This window comes from Onychostoma macrolepis, chromosome 13, assembly GCF_012432095.1.
Source record: "Onychostoma macrolepis isolate SWU-2019 chromosome 13, ASM1243209v1, whole genome shotgun sequence".
NCBI lineage: Eukaryota > Metazoa > Chordata > Actinopteri > Cypriniformes > Cyprinidae > Onychostoma > Onychostoma macrolepis.
In genome coordinates this window covers 8,708,931-8,735,637 of record NC_081167.1, presented here as the reverse complement: position 1 = coordinate 8,735,637, position 26,707 = coordinate 8,708,931, and the positions used below count along the sequence as shown (strand labels likewise).

General features: G+C 38.1%; 1 protein-coding gene across 3 annotated transcripts in view; it reads left to right on the top strand.

Moving 5' to 3' along the window:
- Positions 1–26,707, top strand: part of gbf1 (golgi brefeldin A resistant guanine nucleotide exchange factor 1) — a 90,847-nt gene that overhangs the window by 42,461 nt on the left and 21,679 nt on the right. For 2 of the 3 annotated variants that reach the window (XM_058794840.1, XM_058794839.1), the window contains exons 4-12: positions 2,095–2,226; positions 9,558–9,676; positions 10,560–10,668; positions 11,049–11,109; positions 20,933–20,987; positions 24,752–24,896; positions 25,931–26,148; positions 26,225–26,393; positions 26,482–26,693. In XM_058794840.1, coding sequence (XP_058650823.1) covers positions 2,095–2,226; positions 9,558–9,676; positions 10,560–10,668; positions 11,049–11,109; positions 20,933–20,987; positions 24,752–24,896; positions 25,931–26,148; positions 26,225–26,393; positions 26,482–26,693 — 1,220 coding nt within the window. Of the gene's footprint in view, positions 1–2,094; positions 2,227–9,557; positions 9,677–10,559; positions 10,669–11,048; positions 11,110–20,932; positions 20,988–21,379; positions 21,461–24,751; positions 24,897–25,930; positions 26,149–26,224; positions 26,394–26,481; positions 26,694–26,707 lie in introns of all 3 variants that reach the window. The other variant, XM_058794841.1, reaches the window with a different exon arrangement.

Here is a 26,707-nt window from a genome sequence, read left to right as displayed (position 1 = left end):
GCCCAGTATTGCTATGGCAAGCTGCGCCTCAGCTCGACACTCGCAGCAGGTTTTCGTGACTCCACTAATTTTTCCATTGTTGTTTTACCTGGTTTGTATTTGGTAACCCTCGCCCCCTCTCGCTGGCGTTCTCAGAGGGGCTGTTCCCCGCGCCCGGGTGGATTGGCCCGGGGTGCTTTCCCATCCACAAATAAAGAGCTCGGCGGAGATAATGAAGTATGTTGCATCCTCGGCTGCAGCTGTGTTTTGTTGGCTCTGTTAGATTAAGGCGTTATGTGTGGTGGACTCTGCTTATTTCTTATAAAAGCTCATCAATAAACTCAGCGCTCCAGGCCTAAATTTGTATCGTCTAACTGGCCGTTTATTTCTTGACCTCTGCTGTTCTCATCAGAAATTACTGTATGGGACACACTGTGCAGAATGTATCTGATTTTACGTCTGATATATGCATGTTTTATGCACTTTTAGTAAGAGTAGGGCTGCACAACCATGGAATTTTGTAGTGTGTGTATTGGGTTCGATTATTAATGGTTTATTGGTATTACTGTAGAAAAAGATTGTAAATTGAGTATTTGTTTTATTAAATGTGGATGGTTAATTCTCACTGTAGCCAATAATTCATTGCACAAAACAGATTGTGGTCAGCACAAAAAAAGTTGATCCTTGTTTCATGTCGACCTGTATTTAACCCTGCAAAGCGTGACATTAGAAATAATACTCAAAAAAATCTACATTCATTTTAAATATGCAGCAGGTTTTTTTGAACCTTCAGACAAAATCTAATTTGTGTATGTGTTTTTTGTATTTGATAAATAATGTTTTTATGGCTAGAATGATATAAAAAAAAAAAAAAAAACCTTTGTTCAGAGGCCCAACCTGAACAGAACTTTGTAATTTGCTACAGTCGCTGATATTTATGTGGTCAAAAAATAAAATAAAACTTTTTAATACATTATAAAATTTCTGATAATATAAATCAACGACTTCCTTTAAACAGTGTAGCAGACTACTTACATAAAATGCATATAAATATCAGTTGTCACTCTTTATCTCCCATTAATATGTCTTAGTAAGATGATATTTAAATGCTTAGTTTATGATCAGAGATCTGTAGTTTTTGTGGAAGGCAAAACATATAACGCAATGCAATATAATACAGTGTTTATTGAGAGATGTGCAAGTAAACACTTCTCAAAAGGCTGATAGATCACATTTGCTGCACACAAATTTAATGATTTTTCTTAAAAAAAAAAAAAAAAAAAAAATTATGAATAATAAAATAAACCTAAATTGGTTTTGAATTTTGGAATATAATAACATTATGAAGTTTGCTTTCTAGTAAAAATCATTAAAGATTTCACAACAAAAAGACATTTGCACATTTTGCAATTGTATTAAAAGGCCGTTTATTTGTTATAACGGTATGAAGTATCAATCAGGTGATAGAAGGCACGTAAAAAAAAGATTGCATACAAAAAGGTTTGCATCTTGATCATTTAGAAGCCTCAGAAATGTGTGTATCAAATATAATACAGTAGGCATTATAGCATTACTTAAAATGCATGTATCAATAGTGGCAAAGACCAGAAAAGTACTACTCTTACGCTGTTTCTAAAAAGCGGTATTGTTGCATCCTTAATGATATGAGAGAGGCTTTAATTTTCCCAGCAGCTGTTGCTTCAGCGGGCTTGCAGGAGAGTGCTCCCACCCCGGCCAGTTCAGTCATTTTCATTAATGCTAAATCCTACATCCTACACAGCTGCTTTAAACAAGAGCTTTTGGAAACAGAGTTGAAATAAGATACCCAGCTCTACCAAGGTGAATAAGAAACAGCCCTCGCTTTACCCGCTCCCTAGCTCTACCTTTCTGTCCTGTTGCATCTTTTGCAAATGTATGCACACTGGTTTGTCGTGACACACCTCTCCTAAATCATCGTTCATGTATACTGTATGTCACGAAATTATTCTTAGCAATTGAATAATTTGTCCTACTAGCTGAAAATAGTAACTGACTCGTATCTCATTCATCATGTGTTTATGTCAGTAGGTTGAATTGCTCTCCTCTGACCTAGAGATTTCTCATTTGTCATTCCAGATCTTTCCGATGTGGAACCCAACGTGTTTCTTAGACCTTTTCTGGAGGTGGTCCGCTCAGAGGACACAACTGGACCAATCACAGGCCTCGCTCTCACATCAGTCAACAAGTTTTTGTCATATGGCCTGATAGGTAAGTTTTCAGTATGCCTGAGAATCAATGCCTGCTGTTTATTTTTCCAGAATTCCAGATAACAAATCAAATGTAATTAAGCATGATTATGAACACATTTAAATATACTATATGCTACCGTTCAAAAGTTTGGTGTCAGTAAGATATATATATTTTGTTATTTAGGAAAGAAATGAATTTTTATTTAGTAAGGATGCTCAATTTCAAATAACTGCTGTTCTTTTAATAAAACTTCCTATTCATCAAATAATCCTGAAAAAAAAAATGTATTTTGGTGCAACACAACAGTTTTCAACATTAATAACAAATGTTTGTTATTTTATTTTGTAATAATATTTTACTGTATTACTGCATTATTACTGTTTCTCTATTTTTGATCAAATAAATGCAGCCTTGATTTTACAGACCACAAACTTACGGTGGTGTATACTGTATAAATATTAATGCATATTAGCCTAAAGATTGATAACTTTAATAGTTCACCTAGTTTAATCTGTGAAGCACTAAAGAAACGTTTAGCAGCTGCTTCATACATTGGAAATGAATGATGACCAGGGGCTGTCAGGCTCCAAAAATGACAAAATTCGTATCTACGTATTCACATGCATCATAACCAATCATGATGTACCAAATTTGAATGAGAAAGTTCAGGAAAAAAGAAAATAACAAACAACATATTTGGTTTGGAACATGAGGATTTTTGGTAGAATGCATTTTTGAATCCTTTTAATGGTCTTTCATTTTTGTAACACTAATCATAAAAACATCATCATCAAAACAGCTCATTGGTCAATTTTTACATTACCGAGTGCACTTCTCAGTGGTGAAGTCCTGATGTAACTTGACCAGAGTCACTGTTCCTGATGGGTGGACTGTATTTTCTCACTGACGCTGGAGAGCTTGTTTTGCAGCAGTTGTGATCGGCACAGACTGTCCTCTTCCTTGTTAAGGAAATATGGCCAAATGCTGCCAAAGTGTGAAAGCAGCACCCTGTTCAAGATACAAGCTGTCTCTAATTTAAAAAAAAAAAAAAAAAACTATGACGGCAGTTGTCAAGCAGCTGTATGCTTTGCACAACTAAAAGATGATTTTACAAATGTTAAAGGTGCTCAGACCCGTAACGTAAAATAGCATGGTTCCAGAATCAGTGGATTTCTGAGATGTAGATATTTTGTCCAATTGATTTTTCTACATTGCACATTGAATAAAGATCTAATTTAAAGCTGGAAATAAACAAGAGTTTCAGGGTTTAGAAGAATGTTAAACAAAAGAAAAGTTATGATTTAAAACACAAGAAGACTTAAAAGAGTTAGTTCACCCAAAAATGAAAATTCTGTCATTTAATTACTCACCCTCAAGTCGTTCCAAACCTGGAAGACCTTCGTTCGTCTTCAGAACACAAATTAAGATATTTTAGATTGAATCTGAGAGCTTTCTGGCCTTGCATAGACAGCAACGCAGTGTACCACATTCAATGCCCAGAAAGGTAGTAAGGATATCGTTAAAATAGAATTCTCACTTTTGGTTGAACTATCCCTTTAAGATTCTACACTAGTTTTCGGTCATTAATCAAACAAGTAAATGTGTGACACTGAGAGAAAAAAAAAACATGGAAAAGAAAGTAAAAAGATAAATAAAAATAAGTTAAAAAATATATATAAATTAGACAACAAAATAACTGAACTTAAAGTTTCACCGCAAGTTAATCATACAGATTTCTATTGGAATGCAATTGACACAGACACACATATGAAATAAATGAATCCTGGACACTGTGAGAGCTGCTGTCACCCCAGATGCACCATTGTTCCTAATCCGCCATGATGCTAGCATCTCGTCAGGAAGCTCAGGAACGGTTACTATGGCAACCTGCACTCCAAACCTGGTCTCTTTACATCTAGGATATGACATAGTAGTCACAAATGCATACATTTCCTACAGTACAAATGAAGTCATGCTCTCAAACAGTATTGGTAGAAGCACACCTGCTGTAAATATAGCATTTTTGAAAGCAATTAAGTATGCTTATGTTTTTTTAAAACATTATTGGCTTAATTTTCTTTCAGATTAGGAAAATGCTATATGAATTGAAAGAACACAATTTCGCATGTAATCGGGCTGTCTGTTTTTTGAGTAACATAGTCCTTTTTTTCCCAGCAGAGCTTCAGTACTCTTTCTCGCGCACATTTATTTTTCTTCTCTCTCTCACACGCGCAGAGCTGTGCTAATCCCAGGTGAGCACTCCTGACGAGCATGACATATTAATGCACTCGTATGAGTGTGTGATTAAATGACCTTTAGGTATGTGAGAGGCTGTGTGCTGACTGATGGGTTATGCTCATTCAGACTGCACTAATCTGCCATGAAGAGTGACATTATCATTACTCCCAATTAGCATTCCATAGACATACAGTACAGCCACACGCTATAGGCCTTATGTTAACAGCTCTGATTGATGCACAACTTGCTCTGATACAGGGCTCTTAACTTTGGATGTTGGTTATAGACCGTAATTGATCGCTGACTCTTCAGATCTTTCAGGGGTTTTATTGTATGGTTTGTGTAGATGAGATGCTGAAGACTAACCTTATACTCCTGGGAACAAACAAAAAAAGCAAAAAAAAAAAAAAATTGATTGACAAATGTATTTGTTTATATTTATAACAGTAATGATCATGAATATGATGTGTGGACTCTCTCTCTCTCTCTCTCTCTCTCTCTCTCTCTCTCTCTCTGTATATATATAAAATACATATTATATTTTAATGCTTTTATTTATGTATTCATTTGTTTATTTACAGTTTTAAAATCTTTTATTTTTTATTTTATTATACTGTATATCACCTGTAGAGGACATTGGGACTTAGGGAATATTATTATTGTTGTTTGTTATTATTTCCCTGAACACTGAAATCATAATATCTAAATATACATGAACCAAAGTATGCACATATGTGCTCGACTATATGAAATGCATTACAGAATTTTTTTTTTAATTAAAAAAATTAGTTTATATAATATTGTGCTCCTAATTTATTTATATATGGAATCTCTCGATTTAACATGTTGTTATAAATAAATAAAAAAACCTTGTAATACAACAAAAACTGTAATAATAAGAGTAGTAACTTCGGTTATCTCATATTACATTGGAATTTTATTTTGTTTTTGTACTATTTACGTGCAGTGTCTCCTCAACTTTAAAAATTCAGTAAATGTTTGCTCAGATGTGTATTTTCAAGACAAAATGCGAAAATCAGGTTTTCATGTCTGAACCCTTAAACCTTTGGTTTCTCTGAAAAGACCGGGATGTCTTCTGTAAGATGCATGCATAGTCTTGACAAAACCCAAATGTCCTCTGCAGTGGACAGAAGTGAGTTGCTAGTCCCATGAGGTTACTGAAGTGTCTTTGGAGTGTTCAACTCACTGCCATGACAGTTCAGAGACAGAATACTGCCATCTATTGGCCAGACACATGAATACAGTGATCTTTGGTACATTTTGTGTTGGTCCCTATAGAGAATTCATAGACGTTCACCAGTCCTACATTAGCACATTGAAGTTGTGACCAGCTCTCCTTGACGTATGTTGCAGTTTTGGTTGCCAAACGATCAAACAGAGCACTTCTTTTGAAGCAGGAGTATTTTATATTTTCTCACCAGGAGTCACAACATCTGATTTTTATCAGTCAGACGCACCAGGCCTGTCCTGCTGTTGGTGTACAGTGTGACATGAGCTCTTACAGCACACTGGGGGGTCTGACTGTCACCAAACACACACACATACACACCCTGTGAATTTGTTTGGCGAGGGCTAATTCCCCTCAATCTCAGGCCTGAGGTCGGTGGGCTCGGGGGGACGGCCGTATTGACAGATATCCAGATCCCACTTTTCCCACTCTCCCTTTCCCACTCTTCTTTTTCCCAGGCCGGTACTCAAACCGAAGGCTCACTTACACAGCCACTTATCCCTCTAAAAACTACAACAGCCCCACACGCACACACACCAATGTACGTGGAGTGTTTAGTAAAGTGCTTTTCAGATCCAACCTAATTTTGAGTTAAAAAGTTGGGACCGGTTTTTAAAAAAGTTACATAATTTGTGACACGATGTACCAGATTTCAAGCAGATCAAAACTGGACATAAGCAATTTTTTGCCAGATTAGTGCCCATGCACGACTGGTTTAGGGGTTAACGCAGGCTTGCTTTTCTGCGATGAGCAGTTCTTTCACTTAAGGGACACCCTGGTGTCTGAATGTACTTTTACTTAACCTTTTAGTACACGACAGCTGTTTGAACCTCTTTGATACTCTCATACACATGCACAAAGACCCTCCAGCCCCACCCAGACTTCAGTTATTTCAACAATGACTCTCCCGCTTGGCTGTGTAGACCGTGCCAAGTGAGGATTAGTATTTTAGATGACTTCTGATGTTGTGCTGAATAGACCATGGCTCTTGTTTCCGTGGAGATGGGCTGTTTGGAAGGGGGTCCCGTGTTTATTATCAGCCTGCCTCTTCATTGCTGTTCAGTTCACTCATAGATTTTCACTCGAAATTTAGTTGCTCAGTCACTGTGCCGTGTCAGGAAATTATTTAACTCTGTAAACAGTCATTTGTAAAAAGAAGAAAAAAAAGTAAACTGATGTTTAAAACATGTAAATGCTTTAATTTTACAAAGCATTTGTGTTGTCATATAGCCTGCCCTAGTATAACCACATACCTAGTAATCATATAAAGCTATAAGATGCAGTACAGGAGGCCATATGATATTGTAATATATATTCACCAAAGATGAAGTAATTTAGTGAAAACAGTAATTTAGTGAAATATTATTACAAATAACAGTCCCCTATTTGAATGTTGTTCAGTATTTTGAACGTGATTCAAAGCTGAATTTTCAGCATCATTACTTCAGTACTCAGTGTCACATGATCCTTCAGAAATCATTCTAATGATGATTTGATGTGCAAGAAACATTTTGACATAACATTATAAATTAGCAGTTGTGCTCCTTGATATTTTTGTGGGATCCATGATTTATTATTTATTCATTATTGATTCTTTGAATAGAATGTGCAAAAAAAAGAATTAATTTTAAATAGATTTCTTTTCTTTTTTTGGGTATCAATTAAAAAAATTTCTAAAGCTGCACTCTGTAACAACCTTTTTTTTTTTTTTTTTTTTTGGTTAAAAATGATCCATAATCAATTTTTTGAGCAAGTACATAACCAGCCAGTGTTCAAAACTATCACCTTACCTTAGCCCGATTCACAATGGTAAGATTATAATTATGTTTAATTTAAGATTGTTTTCTAATTTGAGTGGTACTTGTAGGTTTTCACGGGAAATTCGAGCATGCCGCTGTGTCATTACGTTACGTCTGTAAACACAAAGCTGTTGTCCCAGCTAGTATGCTATATTGCATGTGAGGATCCTGCAGGTGTTGGATCATTAATAGCCTTTTCTCACAGCAGCTGGAATAATTAAATTGATCATTTTGATGGCGGATTGTAATCCAGAAAGGATTGTGTTTATGAAACACATGTAAGTGACTGAAATGAGATTGTATTCCAGTTTTAAATGTGCATCTGATTACAGATTACGGTTCTAAGGAACCAATTCTAAGGAAGAATAATTAGCTTTTTGTGTTAAAAGAATTTCTTAATATGAAATTCGAATGGTATGAAAATCTGAGATTGGACTGTACAGAAATTGAAATCTACATGTAACGCTAATAAACTCTACATAAATGTAGTCATGCAATACTGATGTTGTTAACATTAACAATTTGAGAACAAAGTATAACAATAATAATTTGCATGGTTTGATGTGTTATGAGATAACCGATTGTTAGATTAATCACCATTGATAGCGCGATTTATTGTAATGCTTTTTTCCTCAGTTGGTCAGAACAAAAGTGGCAGATTTGTTACTTGTTCAGATGACAATACCCGATGAAAATTCTTATTTGTGTCATATATTCCAAGACGTAGGCTAGAATCTGTGATTCCGAAGTACTGTATTTACACCGACAAACAAAACGTTAGATTCAGCCGCACTGAGGAGCCATGCCGGTGCACAACTCACGTTAAGAAAATATTGTGAGATGGTGACAAAGGGGCAAAACCTATGGACTGCAGCTTTAAATATTTAATGTAATATTTTGTTCCTAATTTATTTAAATATGGAAAAAATGTTTGTTCTCAATTTAATATATTATTTAAATGATTATTAGTTTTGTATTAATTAATACAATATTGTATTAAAGTGTTCTGGAGAAAACTTGTAATACAACAAAAATGTAATAAGAGTAGTAACTTGGAATTTTATTATTTAGTTTTTATACTGTTACCCTGTAGTGTCTCCGATGTAAAAGTCTTTCCTTTTCTTTACACTTTGATTATTTTTAAGCATTATTACTATTAAAAAAAAAAAAAACACATTTAAGTGCAAAAACAATTTAAATGCACATTATTTAATAGTTTTTGTATTCATTCATTTAATCCAGTTGTTTCTCTGTGTTTGATAGTGTCAGAACAGGCAGGCTCTTGTAGTAACGCTTGAAAGTGTTGGCAACAGTAACAGGGGGCGGAGCTTAGCAGAGGGTCAACACCACACAAGCTCCTCCTCCATATCTGACAACACTTTACCACATAACGGCGGTGGAAATGAACCTGGCTTCAACCAGTATATTGCCCTCCTGTTTAATCACTGGGCAATTATTAAAGAGTTGGGTGATTTGAAGCCCTTCTTCAGACCTTAATAACTATCTGGGTTCTCACTCGGAGTTCAGAGTAAAGGCTGTCCTGTGTCTTAGTCTCTCTCTCTCTCTCTCTCTCTTTCTGTGTGTTATTTGCCTGCTAATAAGTGGAATGCACTCTTGTGTCAAGGCTTTACCTGCAGTCACAGCCCCAGCCTCCTCCCCAGGCAGCCTGTGCTTATTAGTTAATGAAATGCTCTTTAAAGGCGATGGGAAAGAAAAAGCAGCCTGGCTCCAGCCTGCTATCTGGCCCTACTTGGGTTTCAAAACATCGTTGCCTAGACATCCAATTTACCAGGCCGTCCACAAAAGCGTACACATCTGGTGATTAGATGTCAGATGGCTGTTCGGCGCTCTTCACATGGTGCGTGGTCAGTTGATAGCGATGTGGGAGTTGAACCGGTGACCAGGTTAATTGTGTAAGATTAATCATGTAACCATGGTCATGTCATTATGACCCACGTACAACTTATCTGTCTGAGAATCAGGAAGATTAATGAGAGAGTGAGGGGGAATATATTAGGATATTTTTAGTTTGTTTTAAATTTCATCGTCCCTGTCCTCCACAGATGCCAATCATGAAGGGGCAGCGGAGGGCATCGAGAACATGGCCGACGCAGTCACACATGCGAGATTTGTGGGCACTGACCCTGCCAGTGATGAGGTGGTGCTGATGAAAATCCTCCAGGTAATGCACTAGAAAACAATCACACTAGATCTCTTACATATTGTGTGGTAGCGCCAACTTTTCTTTTTTTGTTTTGTAATTAAATTTTTTTTTGTAAAAATGAATATTTTCAATAATAATATTCACTATAAATATTTAAATAATTGACTAAATATATATTTCGATATATTTACATTTATATATATATATAATTTTTTATTTTTATTTTATATATATGTCACTTAACCGAGGCTGCATTTATTTGATCAGAAATACAGTAAAAGCAATCCTATTGTGAAATAATATTACAGTTTAAAATAGCTCGCATTTTAATGTACACTAGTCAACATTTGAAATGGATTAAAACCTTGTATCCACTTCAGATGTTGACTACTATATGACTACTATATTTTAAAAATACAGTTTATTCCTGTGATCGCAAATCGCTAATGAATTTTCAGCATCATTACTCCAGTCTTCAGTGTCACATGATCCTTCAGAAATCATTGTAATATGCAGATATTGTGGTGTTATCACTATTGAAAATGATTCAACTGCTTATTTTTGTGGAAACCATGATGCTTTTTTTTTTCAGGATTCTTCGATCAATGGAAAATTTTAAATAACAGTATTTATTTGAAATAGAAATCTGTTGTAACATTATAAATTTCTTATATCTTAATTTAATTTGTATATAAACATCAGTGTATATAACAAGTGATATTTGTACTGGTAAAATAAAATTGCAACATATTAAAACACAAATCTGGGTAATCAGATGATTAATCTGATAAACCAGTACTACATACTAGTCTGAAATACATCCAGATAAGTGGTTTGAGTACAAGATTTTATATATTTTTTTTAATCATTATTATATTAATAATTATATTATTATTTCTAGGTTTTAAGGACTTTGCTGCTGACTCCAGTTGGAGCCCATCTGACCAATGAGTCTGTTTGTGAGATCATGCAGTCCTGTTTCCGTATATGCTTTGAAATGAGGTTAAGTGGTAAGTGTCTAAAAAAAGTATTTTTTGATTTTCTTTGTGCTTTTCACTTTTCTGTATCATCTCAGCTGGGGCGAGCATGGCTCTTGCAATGCCAATGTCATGAGTTTGATTCCCAGGAGATAATGTATGCTTAAAGTGCATTGTAAATAGCTTTGTTTAAAATCTAAATGATGTTCATCCTGAATCTTGAACTGCTCAATATGTGAATCTGCCTCCTGTGCTCTCAGGACTGTGATAAACCCCTGCTCTAATCCTGACCAAACAGAGTCTGGACTCTGAGCCCCTGAGGTGCTGCTCTTGTCCTCTGGACTAACATTTCCTTTTCTTTCTCTCTGTTTTTTTTTTTTTCCCCCTCTGGTTTTGCTCTTTTCTCATCACAGAGCTGCTGAGAAAGTCAGCTGAGCACACGCTGGTGGACATGGTGCAGCTGCTCTTCTCCAGGTAACTAGAGAGAGAATGGAAGAGGGGATGTAGAGATGGGGATTAGGAACAGAGTCGTGTTCTTGCTGTTCACATAATCAAACCGAACCTGAGACCAAACACAACAGGAACTGGGTCTGTCTCTGTAACAGGCTTTGGTTTCACTCTCAGGCCTCTCTCAATTACCTCCGGAGGTTTCCGACTTCCCCCTCACACGCAGACAGGGACAGGTGAAAGCATCAGTCTCTGACAATGCAAAGCATGGCTAATTACCAGGCCCACACAGAATCTGCTTCTGCAGTGCTATCTCTCTGGACCACAGTTTATGGGGGGGAAATATTAAATTTGCTCATCAGTAAGATTTTTAAATGTTTTTGGAAGTCTCTTATGCTCACTAAGGCTGCATTTATTTGATCAAAAATGCCAAAAATATGCAATATTATATTACTATAAAATGCATTTTTTTTCCTGTGATGCAAAGCTGAATTTTTAGCATCATTACTCCAGTCTTCAGTGTCACACGATCTTTCAGAATTTATTCTAATTAGGGGTGGGAGAAAAAATCGATTGTCCGATGCATCGCGATTCTCTCTTCAACAATTCTGAATCGATTCTGAACATCAAGCTTGTTTTTTTTCCCCCCGCATATGGCACGTGTGCAAGCTAGAGACAATCGCAGCAGCTTCATTGCATAGGATATGCGCCGTGAGATGCGTTTGTATTGCTGGACAGTGTGTGCTTCCACCCGTTGTTATTTCAGCGTTTTACTTTAGATATGCTTTCATTTATGCCGTTTGGAATGCAGTACATATTAGATGCACAAAACTCGCGTACTGACAGACTCTCACGTGCACTTTATGTATTGTCCTGAAGCACTTCAAAATGCACTCGCATCTCCGAATACTTTTATACGAAATTGATGTGTAAACAGTTAGTTATGTTTTCAGAGCAGGACAAAACATTTGATATGTCGAATTAGATCTGTGCATTAGTGTGAATGCAGCCTATTAAAGCTGCCACTGTCTATGATCTCATCAGTAATAATCAAACGGCAATAATGCTGGAGGAAAAAAGAAAAACCCACAACTATAATTGTCGGTAAACTTTTGGATACATAAAGAACACTTATTTTAAATAAGTAATTTTTTAATAAGTAGCCTGCTTATGTAATTTAATTGTAAAAAAATAATATAAATATTGTACAAAATAAATTTGATATAAAATTTATATGAAAATGTAGCCATGTGCAGTAATATTGAAAAATGAGGATGTGATGTATTGTGATGCATGGTGATATCGAATCGAATCGTTGACATGATAATCTTAATCGAAACGAATCGTGAAACCAGTGCCGATTCACACTCCTAATTTTAAGATGGCAGTACTTTCACAGAGATTCCAACTATAAACAAAAAGCATACAAACTCCAATTTTAGTTAAAATGAAGTTTTAAGAATAAGATGATGTAATTTAATAAAATAAGATGTATTTGCACAGTAGAATAATTAATTAGGAAAAAATGTAGATCAAGAATCGTTTTGGAATCGGATCGTGACTCTCAGAATCGGATCGGATCGTGAAGTGCCTAAAGATTCCCACCCCTAATTCTAATATGCTGATTTACTGCGTTAAGAAACGTTTCTTATTATTAATGTTGAAAACAGGCTTTGATATTTCTGTGGACAGTAGACACCATGTTTGTAAAGAGTACAAAGTTCAAAAGGACTGCATTTATTGAAGTTGACTGTCACTTAAAGTCTATTTAATAATTTTTTTATTAATTAAATTTAATAATAATTGTCAACTTTTTAATCAATTTAATCATTTAAAATATTTCTTAAATATAAATAAATTAATTTAAAAAACCTTACTGTCCCCAAATGTTGAATTGAATTGTATTTATTTATTTATTTATTTTATTTAATTGTGTCCAATAGAAAAAGTTACAAATAGGAGTGTAGTAAACGAATGCTGCTTAATTTCACAGGCGTTCCATTAAAATCAGTGTGGAAAATGTTGAAAAAAGTTAACCATCTGGGCCTACTTTAGAACCTTAAATTATTCATGATATCATTTGTCTATGTTAGAATATTAAGAATATTAAATTCCAAGGTGATATTCAAACGTGAAATTTCTAACATGTTCTTGGCCATAAATTTCTAGATACAAGTATTAAATGCAGATATAGTTCACTGACATTATTATGGACTTGAAATGGCCGATATATCATAATCATGAACGATTTTGAAATACTGTATGTAGTTTTAGCTCTGACTAGTTCATATCTAACATGCACTTCTATGATTGTGGTGTAATTGTGAGCAGAAGCCCTTAGTCTTCTCGTGCAGGTCATAGTGTACTGCTGCTCTAATGCAATAACATGATTATGGGGTGGCATTTATCAGAGGTGCGTATCCACTCGCATTAGACTTCCAGTCACATCCTGCACAGACGAGAGGATGAGACCGCGGAGCACATCTCACTCTACCCATCTGCATATAGATTAGGCACACACACACACACTCACACGTATGTACACGAAACAAAGACATAATGACAAAATTTGGTCTCTTATGAAATGCTTAATCAAAAAAGAACTTATCATATTTTTTGCATTAAAAAGAAGCGTCTGAATAATATAAGTGTTTTGACCCAGTTTTCAAACCACGTAAACATCCTCTGTTTGTTTTTATAATTTCACACAGTATAAACGTCCTTCAGATGAGTAGCATTCATTAATAATTTTTAATTACAGCTGATAACACCTTTTAATCTCAGAAATGCACACACGCACACAAACTCACAACCTGAGTTTGCCGCTCCCATTGTGCATGTTCTTATTGCCCAGACCCTCTTGTACACGTCGCCTTCACAATGAGGGAGTGAAAGGCCTTAATAATGAGTGTGTGTATTTCTGTGTGCCTAAGGGTAATAAGCAGTGAATGTAGTGTGTGTGTGTGTGTGTGTGGTCGAGAGAGCCAGAGTAATGAACAGCGGATCTTATTGAGTGCTCAGAAGGAGGCTTAAGCAGACTGCTGAAAGCATTAGGGATGTTAATCTGTTGGACTCACAGATCATCCTATAATCAAGCCGGCAAGACAACACTCCATTAACGCGGAGCAGAGTTAACATCAGGAGCCGTCTCTCCCAGCCTGCCTGTGCGAGCGCTGACATCTCACTCGAGGAAAAGCTGCAGTGTCCACACAACACGCACACATGCAGACAATGCATTCGAGGCTGAGAACATCGTCCATCTAATTCAGCTAATGAACCAGCGCAGGGGGTCAAAAGTCACGCCCTGGGAACAGAGATGCTGACTCTGCGGACATTGTCCCTCCTCCATTTTGGTTTTAGAGAGGTTTCTCGGAATGATGATTCCTGAATGAGTTAATTAATCTGCGGTTTGGGAAACTAGATGTGGCTCGAATTTTACTCGGAACATTTGGAGTATTTCATTTTCAGACTTTTTAATGCCAAAGCCCCCAGAAAATGATTAAAACCCTTGCAAGAGACTCCTTTTCTAAAATATATGACGCATATGTCATCTTCAAAATTACGTGCATAAAGACCTATTTACACTGTATGAGAAAGTTATTAAGCATCAAATTATGAAGACACAATTCCAAAATTAAATAATTGTCTTTTATATTGCACTTAATTTTTACTTTGCATTAAATTGAAAACTTTTTAAGAGTAATGTGAGATGCATGAATCTTAAAGTAAAGGCTGTAAACCGAATGATTATTTGTGAATAATTATTCCATCTAGTCTTTAGAAAGTAAGTGTATTTAATATCTTGTCTATTTTTTTTTATTTTAACCCTTGTTTGATCTAAATTAAGATCAATTACATTGATCAAAGTTACATATGTTAACTTTGACAGCTATAAATACATTTTTCTGACCTTTTTTTCCCCAGAAGAAAAAAAAAAATTTCCACAGACACCTAAGCAATTCCCTGTAGCCCCCTTAAGTCATGTTTTTTTTTATTTTTTATATTATTTACATTTATTTATACAGATTGTTTCAGTGCAGCTTCATAGTAATAAACATTGGAAAGTAACAGTTAATTTTACAAAATTGATCTATTATGAAACAATTTGATATTCAGATGGCAATACTGTCGATATTTAGCCCAATTTAGTTCTGTATTAATTCAATTCAGTTCTGTAAGTACAAAGTTTATCAGTTATGAAACAAATTCAAGGTTTGAATCCTAAGCTTGTCTGGAGTTTGCCCTGATTTGTACATTAGAGAATCATTTTAAAATACATTTTTGAAAGACGTTGACCTTTAAAACTGAACTGTGTTTTTTCTGCCGAGCTTGTCACACCAGAACAGAACTGTGAAAATAACAACTAGGGATGCAACGATACCATTTTTTCAGATCTGATCCGATCCAGAAAATTCTGAGTATCGGCCAATTTCGATCCGATACCAGCACAGTTTTTTTTTTTTTTTTAAATCAATATAGAATTTCTATACTTCTGTGTGTTGACCTGATCATCATTCTTGTGTGTGTTAAGCACAATCTACTAAATATAGACAACTTAATTTTAATGAAAAATAACAAATGAAAAAATATATAATCATAAACTGACAAAAATACTATTATAAACTAGGTTAGTGGATAATTTAGCAGCAAAAGTTATTCTAGAAAAATCACGAGTGCACAATTTTATAAAATCCAAACATTTAGTGAAATAGCATTATTTAGAGGGGAACAAATAAAAGTGAATAAGTGTAGGATAAAAGTGAATAAGTGTAGGTCTAAGTCTGGTAAAATGTTACACATTGCTGTTTGTAATGTTGTAAAATACATTAACGAAAACAAGTAAATGTATTTATTAATAAATATAAACTATAACATTAAAATACATTTCTTTTAAATGTCCTATCTATCATATGTTGCTGCCTCTATTACTGCTATACATTAGATTATTAATAGCCTTTCTTTGTCTGTCCTATCATAAGACAGAACAAGAAACGCTATAAATAATCTTTCATTGTGAAAAAGTATTATAATAAGAAAAGCTCCAGTACAGAGTGGCACAAAGTGATTATGAGCATTCCGTGTGCAGAATGATGTGCTTGAAGCAGCACGGAGTGCTCCACATAGAGAAGTTCAAAGCATAAAGGAAAGAGATATTGGTGTGTAGTTTATTAAATTTGTGCCATAGTTTGAGCCTTTTCTTTTAACAGTGTTAAACGTACTCGGTTACTATCGTAACCTCGGTTCCCTGAGATACGGAACGAGTACTGCGTCTTGATAAAGACGCATATGGGGAAAAAGCCTTTTTTCTCCTGAACTGAAGTCTTATTCAATCACGCAGTGAAACTGCACGACTATTGGTTCGTGCAGTGTGTAAAAAACGAACCAATGTGTCGGCAGCAGAGCTGCACGAGCCTATGGCGACAAAGCCCGCCAGAATGGGCGGGGCATCTGGCTATATAAGCGGCCGTTTCGCCATAGGATCCTCAGGTTACTTCGACTGAAGCGACAACTGAGTCGTGCAGCTGTCTGGCACGGCAAAGTACGCAGTACTCGTTCCGTATCTCAGGGAACCGAGGTTACGACAGTAACGGAGTACGTTCCCTGTCGATACTCCACTCGTACTGCGTCTTGATAAAGATGCATATGGGAACTCAATTTAATCACGCCGTGCTAAGGCAGAGGAATGCCTGCATAATATTACTCCATAAGCATTTAATGCCCACAGGGAAGTTCAATAGTATGCTCCGGGCTAAGCAAGCTAAACTCATAGAGGAGACCAGGCCCATGACGAGGCGATGCCTCTAGTAGAATGGGCTCGTACTCCAATGGGGCATTGTAGGCCCAAGGAAGAGTACGCCTGCGTAACAGCATCCACTATCCACTTAGAGAGCCTCTGCTTCGTGACCGGATGCCCCTTGACGCGGTTACCGAAGCTAACAAAGAGCTGTTCTGTACGCCTAAATGAGGCAGAACGCTCGAAGTAGATCCTCAAAGCTCTGACAGGGCATAACAAGGACAACTCCCGGTCCTCCTCAGAAGGAGGAAGCACGGAGAGTGTGATGACCTGAGCTCTGAATGGAGTTGAAAGTACCTTGGGTACGTAACCATGCCTTGGTTTCAGGACGACCTTGGAGTCATTGGGCCCGAACTCTAGGCAGGCAGGGCTATCAGAGAGCGCCTGTAGGTCTCCTACTCGCTTAACCGATGCTAGTGCTAGTAGCAGAGCAGTTATCAGCGACAGCGACTGAAGGTTCGTAGACTGAAGCGGCTCAAAAGGAGGGCCCTCAAAAGAGGCGGATTCAGCCTCTTGGCTCCCCTCAGAAAACGGACAACTGAGTTGTCTCTGCCCACTGATTGGCCTGCTATAGGGGCATGAAAGGCCGCTATAGCTACTACAAACACCTTGAGTGTGGAGGGGTAACGTCCTTTATCCAGCAGCTCCTGCAGGAAGGACAGAACCACCGCTAACTCTGAGGTAGACGGGTTTTCACCGCGGTCTAGGCACCAAGTGGAGAAAACAGACCACTTAAGGGTGTAGAGGCGTCTTGTAGACGGGGCTCTAGCCTCAGAAATGGTGTTTAACACTCGCTCTGGGAGGCTGGTAGGCTCCCTTCGAACGGCCACAGGTGGAGAGCCCACAGCTCGGGCCGAGGGTGCCATATTGTTCCGTTCGCCTGAGAGAGGAGATCCCGTCTCAGGGGCACGGGCCAGGGGGCTGCTGTTAGCAGCTGAACCAGTTCTGACAACCAAGGTTGGTTTTCCCACAAGGGGGCCACCAATAGAACCTTGGCTGCGTCCGAAATCGCATACTACTTGTGTAGGTACTACATCTGAATTCGAACGTACTACTCGACCGTTAAAAAAGTATGTTCTATATAGTATGAATGAGGGTAGTATGAATGGAATTCGGACGTACTACATCCGCCAGGTTGATGTTGTCACGTGTCATGCGTCTTCACAACAGCGAGAAAATTTAAAGAGCCCACTTCACTGCGCGAACATAGTTAATGATTTAAATTCTTAACGCTTAACGAACCGTCTATTTAAAGAAAGCAGCGTAACAAGCTGATGTACTACAATGAGGTTAAGGTAACTCCATCTGATCGGTAATGATTAGAGATCTTTTTACACCTAATTCACACAATCGTTTCATCTGTTTGTTAAACCCTCAACAAGTCAGCCGTTTACTTGGATGATGTTAAACAAGTACAAGTTAACCACAATGAACATCAACAATGTTTTTCCCTGAGGTACTTTACACTTGAAGACAGCCGCGTCGCGGCTTTCCGCCATTTTTCGAATATGACGCGGCCTCTCCCGTGGCCTCATGGGATAGTAAAGTGTCCATCGTATGCCTACTACAGAATTCGGAAGGAAGTAGTAGGTCATCCGGGTACTTCTCGCCTACTATTTTTCGAATACTATGATTTCGAACATACTACTCGCCTCGCATACTGTTTTTCGCATACTATATAGTAGGGAAGTATGCGATTTCGGACGCACCCCTTGTGTCCTTGTTCCTTGATCCGCCTGATGACCTGAGGGATCAGGGCGATCGGAGGGAATGCATAAAGGAGGAGGTCGGGCCAATCATGGGCCAACGCGTCCCTGACCTTCGAATAATAAGTTGGGCAGTGAGAGCTGTCTTTGGAGGCGAAAAGATCCACTTTTGCCCTGCCAAAGATCTTCCAGATCATCCGAACCGTCCGCGGATGGAGCATCCACTCCTCTGAGGGGACATTGCTCTGAGATAACATATCCGCTCCTTGGTTCAATCTGCCCGGCAAGGGCACTCGTGAGTGGCGGAAGAGGAAATCTGCTCTCTTTTTGAAAATGTTTGTGTGGCGAGTGGGGCGGGGCCGAGAGCCGTGGGAACGGAGCGAGGCCGGTGGAGTTAATGATAATGAGCGACACCTGCGTCACGCCGGTCTCGAGTCCCACGGAGGAGCTCCGGAAGGATAAAAGGAGGAGTGACGACAGTGGAAGACGAGAGAGGACCAGGCCTGGACTTTTATTTTGTATTTTATGTGTGGCAGTCGTCCGTGAGGGGCTGCCGCTTTACTTTTATGTTTGTTTATTTTATTAAAACTTTGTTTAAATGTTCGCCGGTTCCCGCCTCCTTCTTCCCGATCTACGAACTGTGTTACAGTTTGTGTTTTATTTTTTCCACTATCACAGTGGATGGTTGCTTAGGCGCTTGTACGGGCCCTGTATTTGCAACAAACACACTTCCCTCTGCACCCGGAAATGAACGGGGTGAGAAGAGGTTTAAGAGAGGCTGCTTGGTGGGTGGTCCGGCCGTGGCGGGACTTGGCCCTCTCCTCTTCCTGCCCTGCATCTTGGGTCGGGGGCCCTGGCGCTTCGGGAAGGGTTGGCGTCTGGCCGAGCGGGAACGCCCTCGCGTCTGCTGAGTCTTGGCAGACTGAGGGGCAGGAACGGCAGGTGCAGGCTTCGCTGGCTGCTGAGTCGGCGCAGGTTTAGGGCGACTCGAAGCAGCTGCGGAGCTGGAGCGCTTAGGCCATGCGACACTTCCTGCCAGTGACGCCTTCTGTGCCTCTGTGAAACACTCAGCAAATCCTTCCACCGCAGGTCCAAAGAGGGCATTGGGGGAAATCGGGGCATCAAGGAAGGCGACCTTGTCCATGGCTCAGACTCGTCCATGGCAGAGAGGAGTTGGGCCTGATAGACCTGTAGAACCGCCATTGAGTGAAGCGCCGAAGCCGCCTGTCCAGCTGAAGCGTAGGAGCGTCCAGCGAGCGCTGAAGTGGTCCTGCATGGCTTGGACGGGTGGGCGGCTTTTGCTTTCCAACCGATGGCAGTGGGTGGGCAGAGGTGAGCAGCCACTGATTCATCTAGTTGAGGCATCCTCTCGTACCCCTTTTCTTCAGCGCCGTCAACTGTAGTGAGGGCGGATGAAGCGGAAGTACGGAGGCGAGCAGAGTAGGGGGCATGTTTACGGCGAGCAGGCTTCCGGGATCAGCGAGGCGAAGTCGTCGTTGCTGAAGGAGAAGAAATCTGAGGATCCTATGGCGAAACGGCCGCTTATATAGCCAGATGCCCCGCCCATTCTGGCGGGCTTTGGCGGGCTTCGTCGCCATAGGCTCGTGCAGCTCCGCTGCCGACACATTGGTTCGTTTTTTACACACTGCACGAACCAATAGTCGTGCAGTTTCACTGCGTGATTGAATAAGACTTCAGTTCAGGAGAAAAATACTTTTTCCCGAAAGTACGAGTGGAGTATCGACAGGGAATCTCAGTTATTGAGCGCTCTTGAAGAGAGTTTCATCATTTTGACTGTAGTAACTGAACGTTACACGCAGTTTGAATGTTGAATGGAGGATGACAGACAGCCGCAGCGGAGAGAAGAGTTTACGTCAACTTGAGTTTAACGACTTAAATATTCATCTTTACCTCACATTAAACTATGAAACAGCTTCAGAACACTTGAACTTTGACTTTATGGTGCTTTATAATGTTTTTGTGCATTCGTGGTGCTGAACAATAACACAGAATAGTATACGCACAATATCGGATTTGAATCGGTCTCGTCTGACCGATACCCGATCTGCAGAAAATTCCAGTATCGGAGCCGATACTGAATATCGGATCGATGCATCCCTAATAACAACTCTCTGTCTTTGGTCAGACAAACACTGTTTCATCCCAAACTCATGCTATTGGTTTAATTTTGTGTCACACCCAGCTGGGCCACTTACACCGATTGTGGTTCTGTATTTGTGCTAGTAGTAGTTAAAAAATGTCACTCTTCACCTCTATAACACTCAAAAAAAAAGTGTTGCCATAAATGCATGCAGTACCTCTCTGTAATATTGTAATATTTGTTTTTCAGATTGCCACAGTTCAAAGAGGAGGCCAAGAGTTATGTGGGCACTAACATGAAGAAGGTAATTATAAAATCCTTCCCAGATCTCCATTCTCCCTCCAAACCCTTTACACCCGTTTCCCATCTGCCTTCCTCATTTCTCATTTACTTTATGAGCTTTGTTACGTAGAGGTCTCCATACCCATAAGTGAGGTCAGTTGCTGTTGCATAATTATTATACCTGTGTGTGTGTGTGTGTGTGTGTGTGTCATCCATCAGGTCAGGAGATGGAAAATAGTATGTAGTGAGAGTTAACAGTGTTTTCCAGCCACAGTTGGTTCTGCATTTGAAAGACCTTTGCTTCTTTTCATCTCAATTATTTAGGGATCAAAGACTCTCTCTTCTCCTGTCTTTTCATACCTGATTTTTGTTGTTGAGTTCATCCTGTGCCCATTTGCCTGTTCCAACTCGCAGATCCCAGGCTGTATTCTGGACACACAGGATTTTATTTATGCAGATCAGCCTAGAAACACCAATCAGACGGGCTTAGAGAGGGTATAGCACATTTACATGCATTAAATACATACAGCAGTTTTTTATTGGGTTGCAGCTAGTGCATTTAAATACGCCGGGACGCATGGCTTTGTTTGAATGCATGGTGGGGAGATTCGCTAAGGAATTAAAGCAGCCATTTTTCATAGCAACAAAAATTAGTTCTCATTATCTTTTTAGAGGGATATTCTCCATCCGATATAATTTAAGCTATTTTGACAACATCTGTAGCATGTCATTTTTTCTTGTTCACAATGGTTCTATTCATGTTTCAAGACAAAACTGTGTTGTCTAAACTGAAAAATGAGCTTAAAAATTTAAAATAATTTCAGTATTACTATTCACAGACAAAAAGTAGTAAAGAATTTTGTGCTTTTGAAACAGGAGTTCATTAGATGGTTTTTTTAATGAAACATTTATCATATCATAGTTCAATTTGCAGTACATTCCAAATTAATCCCAGTATTTTTCTCTTTACTTTACTTTAAATAAGCAATTTAAAAGTAATAATTATAAAAATTAAAAATAGTAAAAAAAAAAAAACTAAACAAAACAAAACAAACAAAAAAATAAATTATATATATATATATATATATATATATATATATATATATATATATATAAAACATTTACAAAGACAAAATATTAAGTTTCCCTGCATGTCATGCAAATGTGTTAAATTATTATTAATTTAAAATCTCAGTGGGATGCTTGAAGAAAATCTTTTGTCAAAGGGGTTTGGCTGGCAAAAATCTTAGGGGAACCCCTGGTCTGTGGTAACTGACTTTGTGCTACAGATGCTGTCAATGAAGATTAACTTGTTCTAGACCCAAAACATCCCTTCAGAAAAAAAAAAAAAAAACACGGAAATGTGCAAATAGCTCTTTCTATGGTTTGTTAAAAAATGTTTTTTGAATATGGAAATATTAGGGTTTGTAAATAATACTTCAAATGAGTATGAAGTGAATTTAGAGAGAGGTCTCATTCTAAAGAAAGAATATTAGATGAACAGTCATGTTTAAACAATGTAACATACCTACAAGTTTAGGTCCAGCTTTATAATTTATGCAAATACAGTTGAGGTGAAACCACATCAGGGCTGTTATTTTCATATTTTCATTTTGGTTCCATAGTTTCATTTGAATGTTACTTTCTGTATTTGAATTTATATTCATTCGAGTGGGTTTTTTTGTTTTATTTTTTTAAAGACCAGCAATCCTATTTGACTGCCATTTTGCATGCTCTATGTGTTCCTGGTCTGTTTATTGCACCTATTATTATTTTTTTATCCTTGGTTAGTCTCCCCAATTAATAGGTGTTTGTTTGTAACGTATGCTGAGGTGCTACTCCCCCCATTTCCTCTCAGAGATGCATCGGGTTAATGTCGTTGAATGGGTGTGTTATTGAGTTCCTGATAATGAATGTGTGTGCATGGATGTCGTCCTGGTATGCGAGTCGATTTCTCCCATGTACACCCCATGCATGAAGTTCTATGTGTTCCCATGTCATGCGTCTCCCTCTGAGCTTTTGATATGTCCATCACTAATCCCGGGGCCTGCCCCTTCTCTCCTGAGGCTTACAATATCTTATGGAAAAACAAACGAGTGCAGGTAAGGAAGAAGAGATCATCTCCGATCAGACTCACTTTAACCTTGTACAACCCCAATGTATTTAACCTATGACAGTGCTTTGACAGTATAACAGGTCCAGGTTGAAGTCTTTTGTTGTATTTTTGGGCTTATCTTCACTGAATACAGTGTTTCTTGAAAGCTAGTGAAACAAGCTGAGACGAGCATTAGATGGTTATTTGACACGATGGTTATTTTTAATGTATTTTTAATTAAAAACGCATTTAACTGCGTTCTTCTGCTAATGCATATGAAAAACCAGACTAAAATGCTAGACAGTTTCCTGCACCACTATAGAGTGCAAAAATCCAGTTCTGGAAGTAATAATTTGCACCTTCACATAAGCATAAATCAAGAGAATAAATTTACCTTTCTGTAGTTTGCGGATTATCATCTACATTAACAGTCTATATTATATGAAAACCTGTAAAACCTTCAGGAAGGTTTTCTAAAAAGCAGTTAAACTCCTTTTGTTGATTACAATAATTCCAAATTGTTAAGTTTTTTTTCTATTAAAACAACACGCATTCTGTTGTGGCACAGATGTTGCGTAAGTGCATTTATTCAGCACCCAGTGTGGAGAGAGCATGTGCGCAAGGTTGCCAGCTTGGAAAGATTAAGTAAAACACTGGGCAGAAAATGTATCCATTTAAGAGAGAAGCTTTGATTAGGGAATTTAAACTCTTGACATCTGGCAACCACAAGCATGAAAGCTTGTGGAGGCTTGTTACTAATTCAGGAGAAAGGAAATGTCAAATAAAAAAAAAAAAAAAAATTGTGCACTTTTTTTCAGGATAAATAACAAGTGGGAATATATTACAGACGATTATATTAAATCAATTCAGAAAAGCAGCAATTGTGATCATGAATAAAATACTATTAATCTTGCAGCCCTACTTTATGGGATTCTAGTTCTTTCTAAATTAAAGCCATTAAGTACACAGTCCTGTATCTTGGTCTTGTCCGATTTTCAATATTTGTTTTTGAAAGACTTTTTGAAATTCCCTGTAGGAGAATGAATGGGTAGCTGAGTAGTGAGCTTGAAATCTGAATTGAACGTTAAATACAGTTATAACACTATGCTGACAAACTTTATTTTCAAAAGCCATTATTACCACAAATGTGTTGATTTGTTACTGTAGAAACCTACTGTTGAAAATAATTTTGCTACTTGAATTGTGGAAATGGGGATAACTATATTCTTAAACAACATTTTTGCTTAAAAATTGACAAAAAAAGAAAAAACATCTTTCTCCAGAATCACATCATTCAGTTCTGCGTCTGAGGGTGCACTACTGTCAGATATTTCTTCAAAAATAATAAAAGAAACATTAATGTGATTAAGTAACTGGTATCAGAATCATTTTTGTTGCTTCTCATCCCTGTACAAATAACATCCTGTATGTAAATCACATTCGTTTTGCTGATTTAAACATTTATATACTGATAAAAGTATCACCTCAGCATACATAAAGACCCAAGAGGTTTTTTTTGATAAAATGAGATGACTGTGTGTGCTTATGCATCTTTTTGAGTGGTGGCATTGTTTTTTATGGTAATTTGAGGTGTCATGAGATTATGTTTTCGTCTTGCGCTCCTGTCTGGTTCTTTGTGCAGTGAACTGCAGCGTTTGGCTTGATTTAACAAGTCTGTGTTTGTTTTGAAGCTAAAGATGAGAGCCGGGGGAATGAGCGAGTCGTCCAAGTGGAAGAAACAGAAGCGTTCTCCCCGCCCTCCTCGTCACATGGTGCGCAGTCCCTCAGGACAGATGGATCCAGGCCAGTCCAGCACCCTCACCAACAACCTTTCAGGTATACCAACATAAGTCAGTTAGATTCAGCTTGTGTTTTTAAGTCATTTTCATTTACGTGATCAAAAGTTTGGGTCTGTAAGATTTTTTTTTAATTGTTTTTGAAAGAAGCCTCTTATGCTATTCAAGGCTGCATTTACTTGATCACATTTAGAGTAATATTGTAAAATATTGGTATAATTTAAAATAATGCTAAAAATAAAATAATTTATTTGAAATAGAAATCTTGTTAACGCTTTACAAAAAGATGCCATTTGTTAACATTTGTTAACTACATTGGTTAAAATGAACTAACAATGAAAAATACTTCTAAAGCATTTATTCATCTTAGTTCATGTTGATTTCAACATTTACTAGTGCTTTATTAAAATCAAAAGTTGTATCTGTTAATATTATTTAATGGATCTGAGCTAACAATGAACAGCTGTATTTTTATTAATGTTAACAAAGATGAATAAATACAGTAACAAATGTCTTGCTTAGTGTTAATGTTAATGCAATAACAAATGCTAACAAATGGGACCTTGTTGTAAAGTGTTACCAAGATCTTTTGTAACATTATTAATGTCTTTACTGTCATTTTTGGTCAATTTAATGCATCCGTGCTGAATAAAACTATTAATTAAAAAACAAAAACAAAAAAAAACTGAATGACCCCAAACTTATAGTGGTGTATATGTACCAATACATAGTAATAAATAGCAGTATTTTTATGTGGACATTTCTGTGGACATTTTTTGAGTAGTGACTCAAGCAAATAGTTGAGTCACAGTTAAATTAATCCATTTTTTTAAATGTTCACTTTTTAATTAGCTTTTGAGCTTTGCTATTAAAATATCTCTGTGAGTACGCTGTCTTACTTGCCAGACTTGAAACAAGAAGGAATAGTGAATTCCTTCACTGAAATGCATTTTGTGTACAATGTATTTTGTCATCATAAACATCCTCTGAACATTCAGTATATCATCCTGTTTTGATGTTAAGCAGAATAGCATGTGCTGTCACCCTATCCTCATCCCATTGTGTCTATTTCAGGTGGAGTTCCTTTCATAGAGCAGCACAGTGGAGGTTCTTCTACTCTTCCTGGTTCAGACAGTGCAGCGTCCTCCATCTCCAGCCCCACCACTGACAGTGGCTTAGACAACGGCTCTAAAACCACATCAAAGGAAGATCTCACAGACCTGGAGCAGAGCAGCTCAACGGCCACCACTCCCATGACACCCTCCGCAGAGCCAGGCAGACTGGAATCACAGGTATCCCTAAGACCGTCAATAAACTATCCAAGTGCATGTGTTCAGAGCTTGATGGTATGGTGTACTGTGTCATCAGTCTGAGGGCAGGGAAGTGGAGCGTGCCCAGTCGGCCTCAGTCGAGTCCATTCCTGAAGTCCTGGAGGACCGAGACTTGCTGGCTGACCAGTCGGATTCGGCATCGGTTCACGACATGGACTACGTTAACCCGAGAGGTGTGCGCTTTACACAGTCAACCCAGAAAGACGGTAAGAGGAATAGTGTATCTAAAATTCACGTCAAAGGCCTGACGCCAAAATGACTTCACACCAATTGGTACCATTGTTTTTCTCCCAGGTGCTGCTCTAATTCCATACGGTCTCCCGTGCCTGAGAGAGCTCTTCCGGTTCCTCATCTCTCTCACCAACCCACATGACCGCCATAACTCTGATGTGATGATGCACATGGGCCTCCAGCTGTTGAACGTGGCCCTAGAAGCCGCACACATCGCCCCCTACCAGTCGTTGCTCTGTCTTGTCAAAGATGAGCTCTGTAGGCACCTCATACAGGTGAAACTTTGTTC